This window comes from Notothenia rossii (genome assembly GCF_949606895.1).
Source record: "Notothenia rossii genome assembly, chromosome: 9".
Taxonomy (NCBI): domain Eukaryota; kingdom Metazoa; phylum Chordata; class Actinopteri; order Perciformes; family Nototheniidae; genus Notothenia; species Notothenia rossii.
Window position 1 is genome coordinate 72009716 of NC_136907.1, and position 24413 is coordinate 72034128.

Consider the following 24413-nt stretch of genomic DNA (forward strand, 5'->3'; position numbering starts at 1 on the left):
GCAAGTACAGTATATTTATTTTGTGAATTGACCTTTAAATCCATACTAGGATGGCATTACAGCAGAGGTGTCAAACTCAAATACACAGTGGGCCAAAATAAAAAAATCGGTCGAGGGCCGGACTGGTTCAATGTTTATTGCAAAACTTATTGAAATGAACTTATTGCACATATTAAACCTGGAACTAACAAAACTTAAATTATTGCCTATAAAAACAACATTAAACATTAAATAACCAGTTGCATTAATTTATTATGGCTCTTCTGCAGCTTTTCCAGAGTCATTTCTTATCATTACATTTTTCCACAGGCCAACAACAGCTTCAACAAAACTATTTCCCTCAAAGAACAAACCAAACCTGCCCTGTTGTCGCAAGAAACAAAGTGCAGAAGGAAACATCCATTGAAACTCAGTGTGCTGCTCTGTGATGCTAGTTCAAGCCAGATACTTGGCATCTCATCTCGGGTGCAAGTTCATGTTTGGGGTCAGGCTCTGGGCTGAGGAAACCCTCAGGATTGAGTGAAGGTGTGCGTGCAATATACCAGCGGGCCAGATCTAATAGTAATTAGAAATGATCCTGCGGGCCAAAATTAAATCCACCAAGGGCCTGATTTGTAACTTGAGTTTGACACATGTGCATTACAGGGTGTGGATAATGTAATTAACATTGAAAAGGTGGTCCATACTTGACTAATTGCATGTATAATCCATCATGCATAAAGGTGTGTATCGATTTTTTCTTTGGTCTTGTTTGTATCTTGTTTTATTTTTTTAATTCATCAATATTCCCCCTTTTTTATTTTATAATTGAGCTACTGTAACAAAGAATTTCATCCTCTGTTATTCGGGAGAGACATGATATATTTGATTGGATGAATACTAGATAAACCTTTGGTACTTATAAGTCAAAATGTTTGCTATTCAAGTCAGGTTATTAGATAAGTTAAATATGAGGGGGGAAATTAAATCAAAGACAAAAGGAAAGTCAATATATGTACATGAAAAGATGATGAGATAGTAACCATGAAGTTGTGTTAAAATAAATGTAAATAAATATCACTTAAAAAGGAGAAATAACTAATGTATGTCATCCTAAATTGATTCAGTCTAAAAAGTTAAAAAAATGTTGGAAGGAATTTTATTTACGATTTTTATACTTAAAAAGAAAATGTGTTATTCATATTTTATTCTTATTATTTGTAATGTATTGATATGTATTTCCGCACTGTTAGTATCACAAAATGCACCAAACACGCTTGATGGCGCTTGGGTTGGGTTGATTGTGTGTTGCCATCACGTGTTACTGTAATTGCTCTCCTCTCTAGTTTTCCCCAAAGCCAATGTATACTTAATTCAGGTAATACACCATTTTAAAGACACATATTTTTATGTATTTATTATTAATCTCATTGCTTTTCATTACACATTTTCCACGCATGACATGGAAAGCAACACTACATTTTTAAAGCTAATTAAGAGTTTATGATACTGTATTAAAGTCATAATGCTTCTACACAAACGGGGAAGGGCTTTATGGTTTTTGGGAAGTATTTTCTTCTGTACCGGAAGAGGGGCGGAGACACAGCTGTAACGTTAGCAACCACGCTGAGCGACAGGAACGATTATCGTTTATGTGAAGGATTTCTTGTTTGAAATATGTCTTAAAAACACACTGAATCCGTTTCCAAGACATCAAATACCATTGGATATACCCAAGAAAACGTCGAGTCTTTTTAATCGTGCAGGTAAGGATCGAGGCTGATATTATTTCTGGATGCTAGCTAGCTCTCTGCTGACTTTAGTCACCGTGGGATTGCTGGTGATCATGTAATACAGGGACGTTAGCTTGCTAGCATTATCCATGTAGCATGCTACTAACGAGATGGTTATCAATAGAAAACAATCTCTAAAAATATCACATATTGCTAATTATATCTACCGCTTGCTTACGAATATATTACAACTGCTATGGCTAGCCTTCGAAGCATTTATTTTAACTTGCTGAATAATTATTGGCTTAAAGGCTAATGCTAACATCGAAAGATTGCTAGTCAGACTGTGACGCTGTCAGTGCCTCGCCTGCTTTTGACAGCTCAGTTTGAGAAATGGACAAGGCCAAAGCCACACGAAACGATATTTAATTTATGTTCTGCATTATTGGAGAGGCTTTGGCCTTGCTGGAATTAGTTGTCAGATGATCAGTTAAAATGTCGTTAACTGGCAGGTAACGGTACGTTTTCAAAATAGTGTTAATATGACTCTTCTGTGGTGGCTCTCCTTGCTAAATATTGTTATCAGGGTACTTTGGTTTAGTAAGTGTGTACTTAGCAGTGTTAATGTACTGTTATTAAACGTCTACAAGGAATCTCGGAACATCGGATCCATTTGTATTGCCTGGTTTTGGGTCAACGCCCCACCCAGACTGTACTGTAATACTTCTTTGTGCAGGATTAACCAGAGGTGGAAAAAGTACTCAGATATTGTACTTAAGTAGAAGTACCAGAGTGTAGAAGTACTCTGTTACAAGTAAAAGTCCTGCATTCAAAATGTTACTCAAGTAAAAGTACAAAAGTATTAGCTTCAAATATATACTTAAAGTACCAAAAGTAAAAGTGCTCACTGTGCAGGTTGGCCCATTTTCTGAATAATATATTACATATATTTTTGATTTAAAGTATTGATTCATTATTGTGAATTTATTCCAGGTGTAACTTAAGTCTTATTTAAGTGTTGATTATATTTAACATAATTAATCCAAATTTGCAAAGTAACTTAAGGTATTAAATAAATGTTGGGGAGATAAAGTACCTTTTGAATTGTAGTGGTTTAGAAGTACAAAGTAGCAAAAAACTGAAATACTCAAGTCCCTCAAAACTGTAAAAAAGTACAGTACTTGAGTACATGTACTTAGTTACCACTGTGCAGGATTACATGTATCATTATGTTGGTTGAAGAGAAAGTGAAAGGGTGAGGATGGAGAAATAGAAAGATGTTCCTCCCTCCATTAGCATCGTGTAATCACAGGAGCCTAGACTGTAAAACCACTGCCTAATAAGATGTTCCTCGGGTGTGTTTCTATAAGCTGTAACAGTGACTGATCTCTGTTGGAGGCACCGCAAGCTTGATCTTTTGACCTTATAACTGGTTGCTGCCAAAGTTCAAGGCAATTATAGAAGCCTCTAACACAAATGAAACTGTGTGTGGCTTTGTTTCTTATCAGCTTTTTTGTGTCCTAAAGCACCTTGTAGAATGGATTATTGGAGGTCTTTATAAAGCACCTGATTATTCGCACATCATTTGGTTTCTGGTTAGTATAACCTCGACACTCATGTGGTTTGTACCATGGTGATTTAAATGAGGGCTGTTAGCTCAGCTCTGCTGTCATCGTGCCATAAACACTTAAACACTCTTGAATGCCAGCATATAAATATGCAGCCGCCAACAAGGTATACACTTTGTCACCTCACCATGAACAAAGTGGTCATACATTCAATGTTCTGGTGCCTTTACATGTTTTAGGTCTAAAAAGGCATTTTTTTATCAGAGAAAGTTGCTCAAAACAGGAAAAAACACATAATGATCAATATTGTTTTTACTTCTAAACGACAGTGTAGATAAAGGGTGAATTATTTACAGCTTGAGTGACTCCTGGAATGTATCTGCTATCTGATAATTGCTTTATCATCATATCATAATTGCTTTCGCTATCTCACTTCCTTTTTTCCGCCATTTTTTAAAGGGGCTTTGTTGACAGATGTACCTGTTGTCTTGAGTGAATGTGTCGTAGGTCAAACCTCCGTGTTTGCCACTTAAGAGAAATGCCCTCTGCTCACAGTGAGACAGTTATTTGCGTCATGATGCCGCAGTTATTCTAAAAACACCACCCTTGATTGACAGACTCCAGTAACCCAAGTCTTTTGTCACTCTTGAAGAAAATCTCCTGCTCCCATGAGGGCTTCGTGAAGCAGTGCATTTCCATTTGAAGAGGAAATGGGATTGCGGCCCTCTCAAGAAACCTGATAACAGAAGCCTCCAGTGGTTTCCTGTCATCCCACTGCACAGCGCTCATATGTCTGCTAGCTGCCCATCTTCCTCGTCTCCTACACACTGAAATAAAGAAGCACAAAGGACAGATCATAAACATATACAAGTTTGTATTAGGAACAAACAATCAAGAGCTAGAAATCTTTTTGGAAAAATCATTCCTGGAGTTGACATAAAACCGACTTTTTTTTAAAATTCACCGGTTATTAGCAGAATGGAATACTTTTAAGATTTGCTCTAACTTATTCCTTTATAGCCTCTGTCTCTGCTTTTCTTTCTGCATTGTCAGCCCTCATATGACATAGCAACAGCAGCAACAGCAGCAGACTGCCTGTTCCACATTTGTTGACAGCTGTAGCGTGCTGATCTCCTTCAGTGGCTGATAATAACAGGAATTTGTCGGTCGGTCGTGTTGCTGATTTGGAAAAATGATGTTGTTTGACGGCGTCTCAGATTACAGCAGCCTGACTGTTTCAGAGTGTGTCAGAAACAAGAAGTCCAACACTGTTTTTTTAGTCACCTGAAAATGGTGTAGTCAACGTGTGTTTCATCTCATTACTCATTGTCCCCCCCCGGTCTTCACCAACGCCGAGTTCTTTTAAGTCGCCGCTGAAAACACTACTTTTTTCAGCTGCCTACCCAGAAGCCCTTTAACTTTTTTTAGCACCTACTGTATTTACAATGTTGTTTTTAAACTATTCTGTATCTCTTTTATGCATGGTTTTTATGAATTCCATTATGTTCATTTATTGTGTTCCTTTCTGTCGTCTTCTTGTTAAGTGTTGATGATCATGTAAAGCACTTTGAATTGCCTCTGTGCTCATAAAATGTGCTATATAAATAAACGTACCTTACCTTACCTTCATCCATCTTTCTCTCTCTCTCAGACCTGTGTGTGAGTGATGTCGCCGGGGTCCAGCTGTGACTGTCCCCACCTGGACTGTGTGGGGGAAATCACCAAGGAGGAACTCATTCAGAAATCCCATGTGAGTCATCCACCCTCCATCATGGCTCTGTCCACAGCCCCTACTTATAACATACTTCTCTTTTTTAAATCTTATAATAACATGGTGTCTATCTGCTAAATGCAGCAGCTAAGCTCTTTCTGACCAAATATCTTAAATAACTCTTTTTTCGCTGCCAGTTACATTTGAAATACTTAGCTCCTGCCGACATGTCTGAGCTAGAAAGCCCTTAGACCACTGAGCGGATACTTAGGTCAATCATCCAAAACCTGTAAGCTGTGCCGCGTGCAAATGTATCACTAAAGCCAATGCTCTTTTCACCCAGCACCCATACTATGGAACAATCTCCTCCCTTCTATTAGATCAGCTGACTCTGGTCCAAAACACATTTATAAGCCCTCTTCTACAAGTTGGCTTTTCTCTAATTCTCTAATCTGCCTGCTGATTGGTTGCTTCATGCTTTCTGTTTTTACAATTGCACTGCAGTTAATAAGTGTGTTTTTTTCTTATGGTAATGTGAAGTACTGATCCTGATATATCACTTATTCTGAATTAAAAGCCAAATCTATTTTTGAATATTGCTGCCATCTCGCTGTGCTCCATTAAAAACAAAACAATGTAAATCTAACCGGAGTCTTTTCATATTTTTCCAGGGCCAGTGCCAAGACTGTAAAGTTGGTGGACCAAATCTGTGGGCGTGTTTGGAGGTACGACAATGCTCACCAGAAGAAAACATGTTGATATAACATACAACAATCCTTTGATTCTCATTTCTTACATTTCTATCTTCTAATTCCTGCATCATCTGTTTGTCTTTCTCTGCAGAATGGCTGTGCATATGTAGGCTGCGGAGAGTCTCACACTGACCACAGCACTGTGCACTCACAGGTGAGCCTCGTGTCTTTCAGCGGGACACATATTAATGAATGCATAGCAAAAGGAGCGAGTAAGGGGTGTGACTGAAAAGCAGGACGTCCTGGTGTCCTGACTGAAAGTGAAAAGAGATGTAACCCAACGAGGAGCTGTGGTGTCAGTAGAGAGCAGAGGACGCACAGATGGCAGGACAAGAATACCACTGCAAAGAAAAACTGCCTCCAGCACTCCTTTATTTTTAACATTGACTAAGAGCTAGTGCCTCCCTTTTTTAGCTTTTCAAGTGCACTCATTGTTAAGAAACCATCGGACCAGCCCTGCCTGCCTATACCTTCGAATTCAGTGCAATTTGAGCAGTGGATCATCCATTATTAATGACCCATTCCTCTGGAGAGTGAGGGAGATTGAGCAGCCAGTTCCATGGTTACAGTATCTGCTATCCTGAATCTTTACACAGTCTCTGCTGCTCCCACTATTGACTCAAGCTTCTCCTCCTGCACGCCAGGGCCAAGTGGGCCAAGTTGGGCGCGGAGCAGACACTGAGACTTATGAGAGCAAACATACAATTTCCCCGGCCTATAAGTATCTATATAGCTGCTCAAACTGTTGTCCAGAAAGTGGCTGTTCAAGTTCAAACCTCCTCAACTGATGAAAGACAGGTTTTGGACACAGAGCGTGAATTTGATATCTGTCCCCTTATCCAGGACATCTGGTTTTTTTCCCACCACACAGCAGCCATCTTTACATTTAGTAAGAATGAAGGCCATGCTTGATTAGTGCTTTGGAGGCCCTGAGGGGAGGAAACATTTAAATCTCTTGACTATGCATGAGAACGACTGCTGTTGGATCAGATCTCATGCTTCTGTATGAGAGTGACTGTAAAAGTTACAGTTCCATCAGATCATTTTAGAAGCAAGAGATCCACTCAAACATTGTGTCAATCCACACAAACATTATGCACAAAAATGGACTTCTGAGGCAACTCCAACAAAGGCCAACATTGCCAATCTTTCTTCACATTGCAGATAAGGGATGGGAGTTTGACTGCAGCCTTCCAGTTGTCTTTGGGCCAACTCGATCTGTTGGTCAGTTCTTCTGCAGTATTATATGCGTTTGTGCGAATATTGCAGAGTACTGTAGTATCTTATTCTATTTTGATTATTGTCAGTAACATCTTGAATGCTGAAGGCTAGAGAAGAGACTTAACTCTAGGGCTGAACGATTAATCGATTTTAAATTGAAATCGCAATTTTAAATGATGCAATTATCAAATCGCAAAGCCGGCGATTTTTTTGTTTTTTGTTTTTTGTTCTTCTTGTGTGTCAGTCATCCACACCAATCAGAAGTGCTGTGCTCCACATGTACCAGTCATTGTTAACCAATCAGAAGTGCTGTGCTCCACATGTACCAGTCATTGTTAACCAATCAGAAGTGCTGTGCTCCACATGTACCAGTCATTGTTAACCAATCAGAAGTGGCCCATGATAGAAGCCAAGTATTTTTGAAATACTTTTCCAAATGGCTTCCAATGGAGCTCTCCTAGATGGTTTGGTGAAACAAACCTTCTGAGTCAGGTTAGTAATGCTCCATCACATGTTTGACATCTATCACAGGGTGAATCTTAAACTGAAGCTTGACTTTAAAGCAACCCAACGGAAGTTTCATGTAAGTTTAGTTCTTTCACTCATGGCTGCGGGGGGGGCTAGAGACGGGAGCACGTTGATACGACCTTCCTAGCCGGAGATATGGCCGCATTTTACAATAAACTTCCGTTGGGTCGCTTAAAAACAAAATATCGCAAATCGCAATATCTGTCAGAAAAATCGCAATTAGATTATTTCCCCAAATCGTGCAGACGTACTTCAGTCCTGCAGAGAAACCCCGACTCAAACCACGTCATCTCGATTTAAGGGCGCCCTATTAAGCTTTTTTTGGTGAATGGTGAATCTTCTGAGCAGATAATATTTCCTGCATCTTTAATATTAAAAGCATCAGGGAAACACTGTCCATCCATTTGAACTATGTTTGAGCAGTTCAGCAGTGTTCAGTTGAGACACATTTTGATATGCTGCTGACACGATAACAAGTTGTAATAGCTCAAGCCTTATGCTGTTTGTGCAGAAGAAGCACTGGGGAATGATTTCGCTCCAAGACATTGTTTTTCAAGTCATAATGTAAAAAAAAGAGTTGACAAGAAGCGCATTAACATAACAGATTATTCCTTTGAAAGCTATAAACAGTTCATTGTAATACACAACACAAAAACATCCTCTAAGATATAAATCCATTACTATTGATGCCCTGCCTTGTATTCTTTCCTTCATAAATCATTAAGGCTTGGGAGTTTCATGCCCACCCTCAGTCTGCTGTGCCCCCCCCCCCCCCCCCCCCCCCACCCCACCTCTGTGTGAAGACTAATGCAGCCCTGATGAATAATGCAGTCTGCTCACGTTCAGTCTCCTGTCCACCAGCCAGCCTGCTGCCTTCTGTCAGAGCAGCAGTAGGTCAGCACAACTCGGCCAAGTTTCCACTGTAAAAGTCTTAACCCCCTACCCCCCTCAAACCTCAGAGACCCAGCTCAGAACTAGTGATCAAGACAATGGTAAACCTAGAATAGTGTATTCAAAGTTGTGTTTTTATGTTTGGAAAGTGTAAGGAGGTCGACTTCTGCAAGGAAGCAAACCGAAGGGGAAGTGAGCGCCAGAGTAGAACAGCAGTTTCTTGAAATGATACTTTAAAAAAAAAAAAAACATCAAACAAAAACACTGCCTTTTGAGATTACTGAGCCTTTTTTCAAGCTCGAAGGCCACAAGGGATACAGTGCCAGCTTCTCTTTTGTTTGAATATTTTAACTGCAAACTTAAAAAGATAGTTTGAATTATTTAAGTGGGGTTGTATGAGGTACTCATCCATATCTGTGTCACTGCAGCCTCAAGATTTGAAGATATTCTCTGTATATTTTCATTTTACCCACTAAATCAATATTGTAACAAACGCTGACATTGTTAAATGTACATTTTCATTTAGTCAGTGTTATACATTGACCCTAATAATACGTTATTTGGGCTGAGAAACAAATTTAGCTTCGGGTAAAAGATTTTGTTCAGCTGGAGATTTGCGATTTGAATCCCTGATAAAAGGGAATACTCCATGGATTTAGGCAGCAGGACTCCTATAGGAGCAAAAACAAGATTGATTGTGTAATGAGATGCAGAGTGTGTTAAGATAAAGAAGAACGTACTGATAACAATGTGCTTTATCAGCTTTCCTTAAATACATAATTACCACTATCTTTTCTTTCCCTTTGCGTACACAGTCTGATATGTCCATTCACAATGTCTTCAACAACTTTGTGTGCAGGAGACGAGACACAACCTCACCGTGAACCTGACCACGCTCAGAGTGTGGTGCTACGCCTGCGGGAAGGAGGTGTTTCTGGAGCGTAAACTCGGACCTCCGTCTCCTCACGGCAGCAGCAAGCCCCTCCCGTCACCTCAGAATTCTGCACAGGTAACATCCAGCTCCGTGTGCCATCTTGTTTTATTGTCTTCAGTTTACGTGGTTAACTTAACTGCAGTCATAAAGCAGGTTAAATATTGAACAACAGTTCACGAGTTGTTTCGTTTTATCCAGGATAAAAGCAGGGCCCCTGGGAGCCCAACCTCTCTGAGAGTGCCCCCTAATGGAGGATGTGAAGACCTGGACATGGAGACGGAGGAGGAGGACGAACTGCGAGCCAGAGGTCAGCTCGACACACAATGAATGACTCATAATATTGACAGTAATATAATCCACTCGCATATTACATCTGTACTGGGAGGCAGTCATAAGACACTGTTCAAAGTTCAAATTGTTGTCAACAAATCTGTCGGGTAATAAAAATAAATAAATAAAAGTTGCCAAGGAAAGATACCTTTAAAGAAATCTTCAGTTTATTCCCCAGAAAATAATTTAGTCCAATCAGGGAGCTGGCTAAAGTGTAATTCAATGGTTTCAGCTCTTTTTTGCAAGTAGGACACAATGAAAAAATAAGCATGGCATGAATGATTCAGCCGTTGCTTTAGTTCAAAGCACAGAATATGATTTGAATGAATAAGAGCAGCTAATGGGCTCGCCAGGCTTCAAAGTACAAACACCTCCATTATACTTTTCTGTTGAAAGTTGTACTTGAACACATCACACAGCCAGCAATCAAAACATCTTTTGAAAGACAAACGAAACCAACTAACCAACGATTTACACACGACTGTGATCTGAAACCGCTTGTCACATGTAGCGGCTGATAGGAGCCGACGAGCAACGATGGTCACACACACACACACACACACACACACACACACACACACACACACACACACACACACACACACACACACACACACACACACACACACACGCACTCCGCTCCTGTGTGTGTCGGTGAGGTAAGCCCTGCACTAACACTTCAGTGCAGAGTGCTAGTCTCACTGGAACCACCAATGCAAATACTGTTCTCACTCAGTGCTGCAAAACACACACAGCCTCCGCCTAATGGCATATGTTTTGTTCAACCTCCTGTGGTGTAGCTGAGGTATTGCCACCAGTCACTGCCTCCATTACTTGGGTCACAATTACAGATCATGTGATCAGGAGGTGGAGTAAATAAGCTTTGTAATGCTCTCTGCACTGAAGGCAAGTCATAATATACAGGCTTTACCGTAATAAGCTACTTCAACCCTGAGTCATAAAATCAAAATACATAGACATAATTAGATAATCTTGATTCAGTGACTTTTATACTTTCCAAAGATATTATCTCCGATGTGATTTATTGCAACAACAAAAAAACTAAATCTGCTTAGGAATCAGACAAAAAGGTTTGATAACTTATCGATATAATTCTACTTATAACTCCAAACTTAGCCTAAAAATCATCAGTTATTTAAATGTTCTTGAATGTAAAAGTAATACAATGGTAGCTGGCTGTAAACTGGGTACATTGCAGCAGGAACTTTAGCATACTGTTAATGGTAATGTTGTGTCCTTAATGTGATCAAATGCAGGCTACAAAAAGGGACTTGTGTTCTACAGCCAGACAAAGCAAGTTGATTTATATGCACAAAAAAAACACATCACAAAAGAACATTCACAATCAATTCAGGACAGTTATTAAAGAGACAAGAGAATACAAATATACAAAAACAGACTACAATCAAATGTTCTGTGCAGTTTAAGAAGAAATGAGTAATTATTGATTTAAAAAAAGGCAGTGGCAAATAGAAAAGTCTTCAGCCTTGATTTAAAGAGCTGCAGTGGGTCTGCAGTTTTCTGGGAATGTGTCCAGATAGATGATGCATGTCTGCGCGGTTCATAATGGAGCTGAAGATCACAAACTAAATCAAAAACGTATTAACAGCATTACTTGCTGAATCCATGGCAACTTTGTGCCTCTGTTTACATCACCCGAAGGATTTTCTCAACTGTAGTACAAAACATATTTCATGAATACAACCCCAATAAAAGTAAGACAAATAACGGAAGTTCAAATGACAACATCTATAATGATATACTGCTTCGTGAGCAGTGGGGTGTGGAAGTTATTTAGTTATTTGTCTGAGCAGGAGTAACAGTATCAGACTTTGAAACGTGGATAAGATGAAGCAGCTCTCACTGTATCTGATTTAAAATACAGCAGGTAGCCAATTTTTTTTTCCACTCCTGCTGCAGAATATAAATCTTAGAAAAAGCAGTGGGTGTGTTACCTCGACTGCCATCCGAGTGTACAAGCGTTTGAGGAGTGGCTTGTTTTAATTTCCCCGGTGTGTTGTGTGTCCCTCAGGCCTGACGGGGCTGAAGAACATTGGGAACACCTGCTACATGAACGCAGCCCTGCAGGCGCTGTCCAACTGGTGAGTCTGTGTTCACCTGCTGACCCCACACCCACCTGTCGGACGTTTCACATGCGCTCTTTGCTGGTTCTTCATGTTACTTTACACTTTCAACACGCTTTTCATCTTGTTTCTCAAACCCATCACTTCTTACATCAAAAGGTTGTTCTAACATCTGTTGACAGCTGCTTTTACAAGGGGTTTGCAATATGTATTTTGTCTTTTATATATCCCAAAAAACATGCCATGAAACTGTGTAATAAATGAATACATCAAAACATATTTAGATGTTATCATAAATAAATACATAATAGATAATAAATAAAAAAGCCTTAAAAGAAACAAACACGAAATATGTTTTATTTACTTTTTAAGTTCACCGTGAATGGGGATGAATATTCAGTCAAATATATGTAGGAAAATATCCACACTACTTAAAAATAAAAGCCCTTGTTATTTTGTCTCATTTTATTCGACAACTTAACGGTCTCATTATCACATGCAGACCAACTTCTGTAAGAAATATATCCTCCAATTACTCCTCCCAATGTTCCCCTTCATACCTCCATTAGTGGCATCCATCTTTCTAAAATAGTTCCCTCTGTAATCTTAGCATTAGCTTCCATTATATAAATACTTTTTTTTCCCCACCACTCAGCATAATGTGGAAAGTTTGATTCGAGCTTTCTTATTGTAATACTCAACAGGCAGCGTATCAGTCGTTACACCCTCGGTCTGTTTCTTGTTGATTGTGAAAGAAAGGACTATGGCTAGCTGCACTCATTTGTGAGAGTATGCCGGCTGAATGAGGAAGAATTGCTGCAGTGCACCATTTGAGACGCAGAAATGGCCTTTTGTAGTTCCCTGTAGGGTCTTCTGTTACCAAAGAAGTCTTTCCCAATTTCCTTTGTTCCTCCTCCTCCTCCTCCTCCTCCTCCTCCTCCTCCTTACCCCAATTCCTGTTCCCACTTGGTCTTTTTACGAGTCACATAAAACTGTAATTACTTACTGTTTCTCTCCTTGTCTGCTGTATACTTTTTTTTAACTGTTTATTGAATTACCAATCCTTGATGTATCCTTTGTGATGGGATTGTCGGTGTGGTCACTTAAAGTTTCACTTCAGCGCTCAACTTTTTATTTGATAGGAAACAGCAAACCCATTTCTTCTTCTTAAATACTGTCTACCTAAGAGGGTTAGATTTGTATTATTTAATCAAACTGAAGATAGTCTGGATTCAAGTCAAAGTGGGTGAAGATATGGGTCAAAATTTGCAATCTAAATCACCTTCCAAAAATAGGAGGAAGTGAGTCACTGAGCTGCGGGTAGGAGGGACATTTTCTAAAGTTTCCTTTGATGTCTATTTGTGTGAGTGCCGCTTCTTTCACTTACTGTCGGGTCATTATTCACTTCCAAGGACTTTTCTCCTGCCAAGGGAAAAGGAACGCTCGATGGCTTATTCATTTCTGTACTTTGTCTCTTCCTCACAAATTCCTGTCCTCTCTGTATTCATCAAACTAAATCCCCTCAGCTGTTTCTCTTTCCAGCTATGTCCTTCAACTTTCAGCTGCGTGTGGAGTTTTCTACCACGGCCCAGTACCTCTGGGAGTTTGGGATATTTCTCTAGGAGAGACATACTGTATGGGTGCAATGAAACAAAATGAATGGAAAACGCAGGCGCTATGTAGAACTGCTGAACTCAAATCTCTCAGGATTTCCTTCCCCATTTGTCTTTTTGAACGTGACCTTTATGAATGTTATCACAAAAACACACTCACTGATTTGCTGATGTTACGGTATTCCAATGCATAACAGAATATAGAAACGTTACCTTATATTGCGCCTCTTTTCTTCGGCCTATTGAGGATTACAAGCAGATTTTCCAGAATTAGCCACAGCATTGCCAGCTTCTTGGTAATTTATTCAATTTGTTATGGACGTATTTGTAGTAAGAGCTTCTTAGTGCCTATGAATGATATATTTATCCCTCTTTCCACCGCAGCCCGCCCTTGACACAGTTCTTTCTTGAATGCGGCGGCATGGTGAAGACGGACAAGAAGCCCGCTCTCAGCAAAAGCTACCAGAAGCTCGTGTCCGACCTCTGGCACAAGAACAGGTAGGCGCTTTCACTTTTTAAAGTTGTTCTTTGCACACAAGCTACTTTTGATTTAACACTTTATTGGTCTCTTTCGTTATTTCCCCCCACGTGTAAAGAGGCCCCTGTTATGCTTTTGGGGGTGTTCCTTTCCTGTAGTGTGTTTTATAGGTTTCTGTGCAAGGCTAACATCCCCAAGTTCAATCCAGGAGATGCTTCTCTCCCACACTCCTCCCTGCCTGAGACACCTCCATTAGACTCCTTTGTTTAGCGATGTTACTAACATAGTGACATCACTTCGTAACACTTGCGCTATTGGCTAGCGCGCCAACACATTGTACGTGATAGGCTTAGGGGCATATGAGAAAAACAAAGAGCTTTTTGAACATTAAAGCATGGAAACACGTCACAGTAGAGGCACAAGACAAAAATATGAAACAGAATTTTGCATAATATGTCCTCTTTAAAATATGACTCTGAATATCAAACTAACAAAATACTTAATTTTGACATTGTGTATACGTGTTGAGCATGTTGTGTTTTGTCACTTTGCAGACCCTCATATGTGGTCCCGACCAACTTGTTCCAGGGGATCAAAGCCGTGAACCCCATGTTCAGAGGATACTCTCAGCAGGTGGGTCTTTGCAGACGGTGAAATGAATGTGAAACTGAAGTGCATTCACACATATTCACTATAAATAAAACATGGAGGCACTCTTCACGGTCGGAGAAATATTCAACAGTATTTCTGGGATGGGTTGTTGGGACCTAGGGGAGGGGATTTTTTTTCTTCTTTTACCTCTGTGCTTTGCAAGTAATCTGAATAATATGAGCAAATATGAATACAAAACATGGATTTGAACTGAATCCTTAAAGAATGAGTTTGTGCTGAGCTGGGATTATTATGGGTCTGACGCCCAGACTATAAAGTGGGCTCAGATCTTACAACACAGCCTCTCCCTTTTTCTGTTCCACTCCATATCCCCCCATGCTTGTTCCTCCACAGAAATCCCATTAGCTCCAGCTCGAATCACTCAGCCAGATAAACTCAATCCCCTGCCTTGCAATTACTAACTCAGATCTTCTGAATTCATTCACATGAAAATGCACACATTAATCCTATCTCGGAAACGCAAAAGGTAAATGGCTTGATTTCATTTCAGGCGGTGCTTTGAAAAGAAAGATTGATGTGTCACAACGTATGAAGAATGTCCACAGACTTTCCACTGGAGCACGTCTAGCCTTTCTCCAGTGTGTGTAAGGAAGGGTTTTATAAGCCTGAGTGGTGAAATGATGAAAGGGCCGGTTTCCTCTTGGCGTGCCGATGTTTGTTCGGAGGAGTTAGCTGAGGAATATTCATTCGTCACGCCATGCCGGCCTGCGCTTCCTTGGAATCAGCATTGCTGTGAATAAAGTTAACATTCCCGACTCTGGGAGAGGGGAGATTGGATGTCTGCGGTTCATTAACTTTGATTACACATTCATGAGCGTTTGGTTTCGGATTTTATGAAGCAGAATCGGGATAAACAAGGAGAAGTGGTGTTTGTTTTGTAATTTGGAAAATAATTAGCTTTGCTGTGTCTGTCAAAGTCCATTATATTTAGGGAGAATATGTGCTGGCTTAAATGACTTTCAGGGAGAGGTAATTAACTATTCTTTTTACAAACCACGAGGACCAAAATAGCAGCAGAACATTTCATTTTTCTCAGCTCCAACACATTTGGAAATGACTTTTCTTGTGATTATTCCAACTCGGCCTTTAGGACTCTCAGGAGTTTCTGCGCTGCTTGATGGATCAACTCCACGAGGAGCTGAAGGAGACGCAGCACGAGCCCTACGACCAGTCCAACGGCGTTACCGTGGACGAATGCCCCGAGGGGGACAACCACAGTCAGTCGGACAACGACTTCCAGTCATGCGAGTCGTGCGGCAGCAGCGATCGAGCTGATAACGAGGCGCAGGGCGGGAAGGTGATGATGGAGGACACCAACGAGGCCGAGATGCTGATCCCTGAACAAGAAGAGATCCAGGCCAACAGGGAGTGGCAGAAGGAGAAGAACATGATTAATGACCTGTACCGCTCTGGAGTTAATGGGGTTCTGGGTGGAAGCACTGGAGTGGACATGGACAAGGATGTGGACACCACCACTGACAACACGCCTATTATCAGCAGCCAAGGGGCCATCAAGGTTCAAAGCAGGATGTCAGGTGATTATGGAAGAAATGGTTTTGTTTCGTTTTATTCCAAATCTACTGAGTGATATTCAGTGTCAAAGTTATGCCGAAGTCTAATAGTTGGCCTCCTTTGTGCCAGATTCCTTCCCAGACATCCAAATGTCGAACAACACCAGACCACAGAGTCCCGTCCCGATGGATGGACACTTTCCCAAAATGTCCAGCAGCCCCCCCAAAGCTGCCTCAGGCTGGCCCAGCATCAACCCCTCACACAAGAAAGGTACTGCATAATCAGAGGAAGTCAAATCAGCAATCGAAGCTTAACAAGTCGCACAAAATACCCTTAGTATTCTCCTTAAATAGACACTCAAATATTCAAGTGTTTAAGATAAAGGCAGAAGGTACCTTACATTTTTGCTTTGTTTGCTTTGGCCTTGTGCAATAGTTTAACTAACTTGACATAATTCCTTAAGTTTAAAACCAAGATAAGGAGAAAATTGTAATTACTTGATTGAACATTTTAAGAAAGTCTTTAAAGTAAGGCTTAAGTGTGTTTAGTGCAACTGATTTATTTTAAGGAATTCTAAAATCTGACTTTAAGGAACATTTTGTGCAACCTGCCCCAGGATCTTAGAGTGATAGTTACATCATTTGTCTGTCTCTGCCTACACACTGTAAAACACTATTCTCACATTTCTCTCTCTCTCTCTCTCTCTCTCTCTCTCTCTCTCTCTCTCTCTCTCTCTCTCTCTCTCTCTCTCTCTCTCTCTCCACCTTCCCCCAGCAGTGACCACATTCTGCCCGCCTAAGAGCAAGCGGCAGAAGAAATACCGCAGTGTCATCTCAGATGTGTTTGATGGGACCATTGTCAGCTCAGTTCAGTGCCTCACCTGCGATCGGGTCAGTGTGTGTTTTCAATTTAAAGATAATGGGATTGCTGAGAGGGTGAGAGGCACAGTAGCCGAGCAGCACTAGAGAACAGGACATTGTGTCATTTCATTTCAATGCCCTCAAATTGAATGTCTTTGAAATGATCAACTTTGGTGTTTGTTAGACCCTCATGCTGCGGTACAACTGTTGATACAGTTGTACCGCAGCATGAGGACTAGAACCACCAGACTCAGGAACAGTTTCATCCCACAGGCCATAAGACTGTTAAACACCTGAACTTTTGAAAGAACATCCCTAACAAGCATCAGTCCGGTTTTGAAATCTTTACATTGGCTTCCAGTCGGTCAAATAATTGATTTTAAAGCACTATTGCTAGTTTTTAAATCATTACATGGTTTAGGACCAAAGTATATTGTGTTGATCTCCTACATAATTACGAACCATCAAGGTGCCTCAGGTCTTCTGGGACGTGTCTGCTATCAGTACCGAGAGTAAAAACAAAACATGGAGAGGCAGCATTTAGCTGTTATGCCCCGACACTCTGGAACATCTACCCAAATCATGCACGTCTGCAGAAACGCTTACTATTTTTAAATCGAGACTGAAAACATATCTCTTTGCCGCTGCTTTTAATTGAGATGCTCCTATTCGCACTGCAGTATGTCATTTAAACATGTATTGTATACCTGTTGCGTTTATTTAATTATCTTTTTAATGCCATTTTATAATGTGTTTTTACTGTATTTAAGTCTTTTGATTTCTTTTGTAAAGCACTTTGAATTGTCACGTGCTGAAAAGTGCTATATAAATAAACTTGCCTTGCATCTGTTTGCAACTTATATATCTCAATATTCAAATTACTTGTATATAGACTATTCTGCACTATTTCTATTATATTCTATCTTATTTTATTTACTCGCATTTTTGTATCCATTTGATTGTGTTGCACTGTTGGAGGAGCCTGTAACCTAAGATTTTCATTGTATGCACACATGACAATAAAAGCCTGAAGCTAGAAGAAACTGAAGCTGAACTGTGTGTTTGTTGTGTTTGCTGCCAGGTGTCTGTGACCCTGGAGAACTTCCAGGATATCTCGTTGCCCATCCCGGGGAAGGAGGACCTGGCCAAGCTCCACTCGGCCACCCACCAGACGGCCCTGGTGAAGGCCGGCTCCTGTGGGGAAGCTTATGCTCCGCAGGGCTGGGTTTCTTTTGTCATGGAATACATCAAGAGGTGTGGTTTCACTTTGTATTTTAGATCACTTAACAGCAGTTCACACACAGTCATCTTTAGTTGGATACTTTTACTGAACTATACATATACAACGTTTAAAGAATACAATCAAAGAACATGAGGTGTTTTTCATTTGAGACACAAATCTACAGATTTAAACAAAAGATTAGCGCTGTGGAAAATTATACATTTTGCACTTCTAAAAAATGGTACTTCCTAAAGCCACATGGAGAAGCTAATCTTATCCCATTAATAACATTTCATAAATGATATCATGCCATTGCTCTAAATAGGCTATGGGTGTACAGTATATAGGCCATTTCTTTATCATTGTGTTTCCAAGTATTTTTTTATTTTTTATTTTTTTATATTTAACTCTGTAGGCTTTTGCCTAAAGTGTTTTCTTATGGACATTCCCGAAACAAGTGGTATGAAGGAGCTCCAATATGTACATTTTATTCACATTTTTTGTGTAAAATTGACTTGTGTTTGTTTGTTTGCAGTTGGTTCTGGGGCCCAGTGGTTACGCTACAAGATTGTCTCGCTGCCTTCTTTGCGAGAGACGAACTAAAGGGTGAGCATGTGGCCGTAGATCTGTTCTCCCAGCACAAACATAAAGATTGATGTCTCAATAACCCCGTGCTTGTTGTTTCCTAGGAGACAACATGTACAGCTGTGAAAAATGCAAGAAGTGAGTAATTGTGACTGATTATTAAACTGCTGTGTCTTTTCACAACAAAAATGTGTGGATCTGTAACCATTTATCGTTATCCTTTTTTTCTCTTAGACTACGAAACGGAGTCAAATTTTGTAAAATGCAAAGTTTGCCAGAGGTATACAGACCACACTAACACTTCATCACATGCCTTTATTCCTGTTTTCTTTGATTTGATACAATAAAACTTTGTTCGTTCCTCCTCTCCAGATCCTGTGTGTCCACTTGAAGCGCTTCAGACATGAACTGATGTTCTCCACCAAGATAAGCACCCATGTGTCCTTCCCGCTCGAGGGCCTGGACCTCCAGCCTTTCCTGGCCAAAGACAGCCCCGCCCAGACCACCAACTATGACCTGCTGTCCGTCATCTGTCACCACGGCACCGCCAGCAGTAAGTCTGCCCACACCGGGGCATCCGCCTTTATTGGCACACAGGAGCGCCCTGCATTCATTGGCTCTAATTCCTCCCCCTGTGTGATCCCAGGTGGCCACTACATAGCGTACTGCAGGAACGATGTGAACAATCTGTGGTATGAATTTGACGACCAAAGTGTGACCGAGGTGTCTGAATCCTGCGTCCAGAATGCCGAGGCTTATGTGCTCTTCTACAAGTAAGACTTTGATTTCGGAGTTTGCTGTGCAGCATTGTTAAGATTGACTGTGCTGCTTTGACATTCATAACTTGCACCTCGCTTTTGATCAGCAGTGAATCATCTGTGTGTTTGTTCCCATCACAGAAAGAGCAACGAGGACGCTCTGAAGGAACGTAGGAGGGTGTCGGGTCTTTTCAACATGATGGAGCCCAGCCTCCTGCAGTTCTACATCTCCCGCCAGTGGCTTAACAAGTTCAAGACCTTCGCTGAACCGGGGCCCATTTCCAACGACGACTTCCTGTGTTCGCATGGAGGTGCGTGTGTCATCATCGTACTGAAACTCCTGTGTCCAAAACAGAAACCCTTTTTCTTGCTCTGTGCACAAGCGTTTAGTGGAATATGGTGCTCCATCCTGTCTGAACACAGCTTTTGCTTTCATCCTCTGCTGTGGATTTTCGACTTTGACGAAAACTGCAGAGTATTCCCTTTACAACACAGCAGACTTCAAAAGGGGGTTTTATTTCTCTGTGCTCAGATGATCCTTCTCTTGCATTGGAGTAGAGAAGAGGGGAGAATTTGAAAAGCCTTTGGTGCCGATCAATCTGCTTTCTTTTCTGCCCTATGCGCTGAACATTATAGAATAAAACATTAAGCAGCAAAAAGAAAACAACTTATGATGAAGCTGTTGGTTTACAATCACAGGAGAGAATGTGTTTGATTCTGCAAATAAGCACCTACAGGCTGTTTCCTCCTCCTTTGCAGCTACCGGCACATAATGACGGGTTAAGCCAGGCACATAAGTCGAGATAATATCAGTGCAGCGTAACCTTGTTTGCGTAGCAGCAGTTTGGCCTGTTTTTATTTTCAGTGCAAATCCAAATTGTGCACCCGTTTATTTTCACTTTCCCCTGCATAGCCAAGGGCATCCTCAGAGATGTATATATTTAGCCATGCAAAGCATTTATTAAGGGGCTCTGGCAGCAATTTCCCCCAGGAGAGATCTTCAAATAAGCAGTCATTAAAAGGTTATTGCCCATGATATCTCAAGAAGAAATGCAATGTAGTGGTTCCCAATTATTCTGCCTTGTGACCCTGTCAAAGATTATGGTTTTAGTTTGGAAATGAAAGTGATCGTTTTTCTTCCCAGATGGAAAAGGTTAAAGAGGACGTATAATGATGTTCAGGTTCATATCAGTATTTAGTGTCTCTACTGGGACATGTCTCAATGCTTTAATGTTCAAAAAGCTTTTTATTGTTCTCATACTGCCTGTGCTGCAGCATCTCTTTTCACCCTCTGTTTGAAACCAGAGCCCAGTCTGCTCTGATTGGTTAGCTGGCCAGCTCCGTTTTGATTGGTCAACCGCTTAGCGATGTCGCCCCCCTTAGCCTATCACGTACAATGTGTTGGAGCGTTAACCAATAAAAGAGAAAAAAACTAAAAACGTTCCTATCTTTGAAACAGTAAACACATTAGTTGTTAAAATAAGTTCAAGGTAATGCGTTCCCGTATTCTTTAGGCATTTTTTTCAATCTTGATCAATATCAAATATTCTTGCCAGCATAACCAAGATATGAATTACCCCATGCTTACATGTATGTTAATATCTGATGGATGTTTTAATATGTTTCATCAGGTGTGCCCCCCAACAAAGCAACGTCCATCGACGACCTGGTAGTCATGCTTCCTCAGAACGTGTGGGATCACCTTTACAGCAGGTACATACAGTAGACAGATCCAACTGTGAGTACATTAGGCTATATGGGGAAGTCAATTGCAGTATAATTTCCTTTTTGTAAAGTTTAATGCCAACCTTGTGAGTTAATGTGCACGGCTCCCTGCAGGTACGGAGGAGGACCAGCTGTCAACCACCTGTATGTCTGCCACACGTGCCAGATCGAAATAGAAAAACTGGAGAAACGGCGCAAATCAGAGCTGGACATGTTTGTCCGGGTACGTTTTTCTTTTCTTTTACTCTCGCCAGAAATAAATTGAGTTTTTGTTAAATACAGGGGAAACTGGTGTGAGTGATAATGTGTCAGTGAGCCTTTGTGCATCCAATACTCATGGGAGGCCTATTCTCCAGTCTATTGAACCACTTGATAGGCTGCATGTGTTGCTGCTCTTCAGCCCGGAAGGAGATGAGAGGTGTGAGCCCGATGAAAGCCTTATAATTAATGCATTGGGACAGATGCAGCTCTTATTGTGTGCTCACTCACAGTATCTGCTCAAAAGGAGAGATAGAGGGTGTGTGTGTGCATGTTTGAGTGTGTGTGAAAGAGAGAGTAAGATAACAAGAGGAACAGGGATTGTGTGATTTCAAGAAAGATGAAATTGGTGCAGTGGGGTGTTAAGACTCTCTTCTAATTGGAATAACTACCAGAGAGAATTGATTAGCTTTTTCCATCTTCTCTCCTCTCAATCCTTTCATCCTCACTTAATTTTTTTTTTCCCCCACCCTTCCTTTATCTCCTCCCCATCCCTTTGCGTCCTTTCTCCTCCCTCTTGTCTCTTCTGCTCACTCCTCCCCCATTTCCTCTCTCCCCTCTGTAGCTGAACAAGGCGTTCCAGGAGGAGGAGTCTCCAGTGGTCATATACTGCATCAGCATGCAGTGGTTTCGTGAGTGGGAGGGCTTTGTCAAAGGAAAAGACAATGGTAATTGGACAGAAGTCTTGCCTTTCAACCCCCATCCCTGTTAAATGTCTGATGGAAAGGCAAAATGTTTCATACATTACAGTTGTGTTTGATATCTGGTAATGTTTTTTTTTTTTTATTGAAATGCCTCTGATTTCTTTTTGTATTCAGTTTTTCTTTAATAATTTTTTTTTCTAAGCTTTGCCTTTTTTTTTTCCTTTTTTTTTTTCTTGAAGAACAGGTACAATCACAAAGGGTCACAACATCTTTGAAATGCTTCTGATTTTGTTCTCTTTAAAAAAATTAAAAAAAGTCAAGTCTATACATTTAAATGAAGAATAGAAAATGTCCCCTTTCCCAAAATCTGCTCATGTTCAAAAGAAACGGTGTAGTCCCGCATCTTCTCTCGATTTATCTTCAAAGAGTTTGCGTCAGTCCCCCGAGACAAGTTTCCCTCCCGCAACAGCAAAACGAAGCGTCAAAATATATTTCGTTCTGATTTTTGTTGCTTCCCTTGCTTTGTATTGTCACATCTATTTATAACAGCTTACATCTGGCGCGTCTGCAGATCTCTTTTTTCCTTCTGACTTCTGCTCCTCATATATTTGTTTTTTCTCGCTGTAGCGAGCGGGGAGCAGAGATTGCTTTTCATCGTGTGACAAAAACATTTGACACTTTAACATCATTGCTCTTTGAAACAATTATGCAAGAGAAAGTGCCTCTGAGAAAGAATGTAGGCAAGCATTTTACTGCGGTGAATTATTGTAAGAACTAATTGTCTTTCTTCCTCCTTCAAGATCAACCGGGAGCCATTGATAATTCCAAGATAACAGTAAACAAGAACGGCCATTTAACACTCAAGCAAGGTACTAACTCTTACTATTATTGATGTTATATTGCATTATTGTGATTATTTTTTCGTTGAAGGCGCATTAAATAAGTAAAAGCAATGTAAATGATGAATAAATACAAATGATTTGTTCTTATAACTTCTGCAGAGCCTCTGAGGATTGTAGTATTAGTACACTTGAGATATTAGTGATATTAAAAAGTGTGTGTTTGACTCTTCAGGAGCTGACTCGGGGCAGATCTCTGAAGAAACGTGGAACTTCCTCCACTCCATCTACGGCGGCGGCCCGCTTGTAACGGTTCGGCCAAACGTCAGCCACCAGGAAGCAGATTCATCGCATTCAGAGGAGAAAATCGAAATGGAAACACGCTCTGTTTAGAAAACAAGCTTTGGAAAAACCACGTAAAACATTCAAGAAAATGAAAATCCTTTTTATTTTGCACTTGACTTTTATTTTTCAAAAAAGAATTCAAGCAAAGGACCTCATCTCTTCCGCCACGTGACAGCCTTCCACGGCTGACAGAGGGAATTAACATGTCTAAAAAAGGTTTGTCATGTTGTACAAATCTGTATAAAGAGCTCTTACATTTATATTAGCACTGTAGTATTCATGTGTCAGGTTATTTTCAGAACCAAGCATTTACATTTTGTGCAGCTAAAAATTCCACTGAATGCCATATTTCTTTTCTTCTTTTTTTTTTCTTGACCAAATGAGCACATATGTTATGTCCATGTGTCTTGTGTTGCTGATATTGATGAATCACAAAACACCTTGCTGTATATATATCACATATTTTTCTTGTTGAAAGAGAACATTGTCCAATGAATGGTAAGAGAAGGAAAATGTGACACTTAAAGTGATTCAAATCAAAGGTTTTGAAGGGACTAATTACTGAGTAGTCTCAGGAATTAATTTCGTTTTGCACTGTTCTGTAGACGTACAAATTGGCATGCTCACGCAAATGTCTGGTTTGTATTTGAATGTACCAGTACTGATAGTATGTTGGTAAAGATTCAGCACTTGGTAACTTACCACAGAAGGGAGTGATTAATAATATGATGTTAATAGTTTTTTTTTGTAGAAAATATGTGGCAGCCACAGTCTTTTAAGAACGCATGCTTAAACACTCAATCACAGTTTAACATCACATGTAAATGCATGTTAATGCAAGCAGCTCATAAAATGTGCACGCAACTCATGATCTGGATCTATCTTCACTAAAATATACAGCTACATAAAGAATATTGCATTATGTATTCAGCATCATCAGACATTTAGTTAATTAAAGGCCTTTTTCTTGTGTATGGGCATGGTGTTGCTTAATGCTGATAGGGGGAAATCAGGATGCTGTACTGTACGTTTTTGCATATGGATGTCACTTGAATAAGATCTATCCTGCATTTTGCTGGCTGACACTATTAAAACTTGATGAAAACATGTTTAACACTGATCACATTGATTTTGTTTCCATTTCTGCTGG

The 24413-nt window shown here is 40.4% G+C and overlaps 1 protein-coding gene across 3 annotated transcripts; it reads left to right on the forward strand.

Annotated features, from left to right (window-relative positions):
- Positions 1-1563: 1563 nt before the first annotated feature.
- Positions 1564-24377, forward strand: usp33 (ubiquitin specific peptidase 33). 3 transcript variants are annotated; one of them, XM_079651937.1, is made up of 24 exons: positions 1564-1745; positions 4932-5030; positions 5663-5716; positions 5835-5897; positions 9243-9392; positions 9516-9624; positions 11701-11770; positions 13750-13863; positions 14398-14476; positions 15606-16050; positions 16157-16297; positions 16802-16917; positions 17969-18141; positions 18645-18715; positions 18799-18832; positions 18929-18974; positions 19067-19247; positions 19341-19467; positions 19594-19763; positions 21084-21165; positions 21292-21400; positions 22001-22103; positions 22880-22948; positions 23154-24377. In XM_079651937.1, exons 2-24 carry the CDS (start codon positions 4947-4949, stop codon positions 23309-23311), a joined length of 2748 nt encoding a protein of 915 aa, XP_079508063.1. In that variant the 5' UTR covers positions 1564-1745; positions 4932-4946; the 3' UTR covers positions 23312-24377. The 3 variants fall into 3 exon arrangements, with proteins under 3 accessions (XP_079508063.1, XP_079508064.1, XP_079508065.1); XM_079651938.1 differs by having other exon boundaries at positions 16805-16917; XM_079651939.1 differs by having other exon boundaries at positions 16169-16297.
- Positions 24378-24413: the final 36 nt, after the last annotated feature.

What these genes read in the sequence shown, in the direction of transcription:
- usp33 (XM_079651937.1), top strand. Translation starts at nt 4,947, where the DNA reads ATGTCGCCGGGGTCCAGCTGTGACTGTCCCCACCTGGACTGTGTGGGG. An exon ending in CTGCAGGCGCTGTCCAACTG is followed by an intron (nt 11,771 to 13,749) that starts GTGAGTCTGTGT and finishes TTTCCACCGCAG; the next exon opens with CCCGCCCTTGACACAGTTCT. An exon ending in TCACCACGGCACCGCCAGCA is followed by an intron (nt 19,248 to 19,340) that starts GTAAGTCTGCCC and finishes GTGTGATCCCAG; the next exon opens with GTGGCCACTACATAGCGTAC.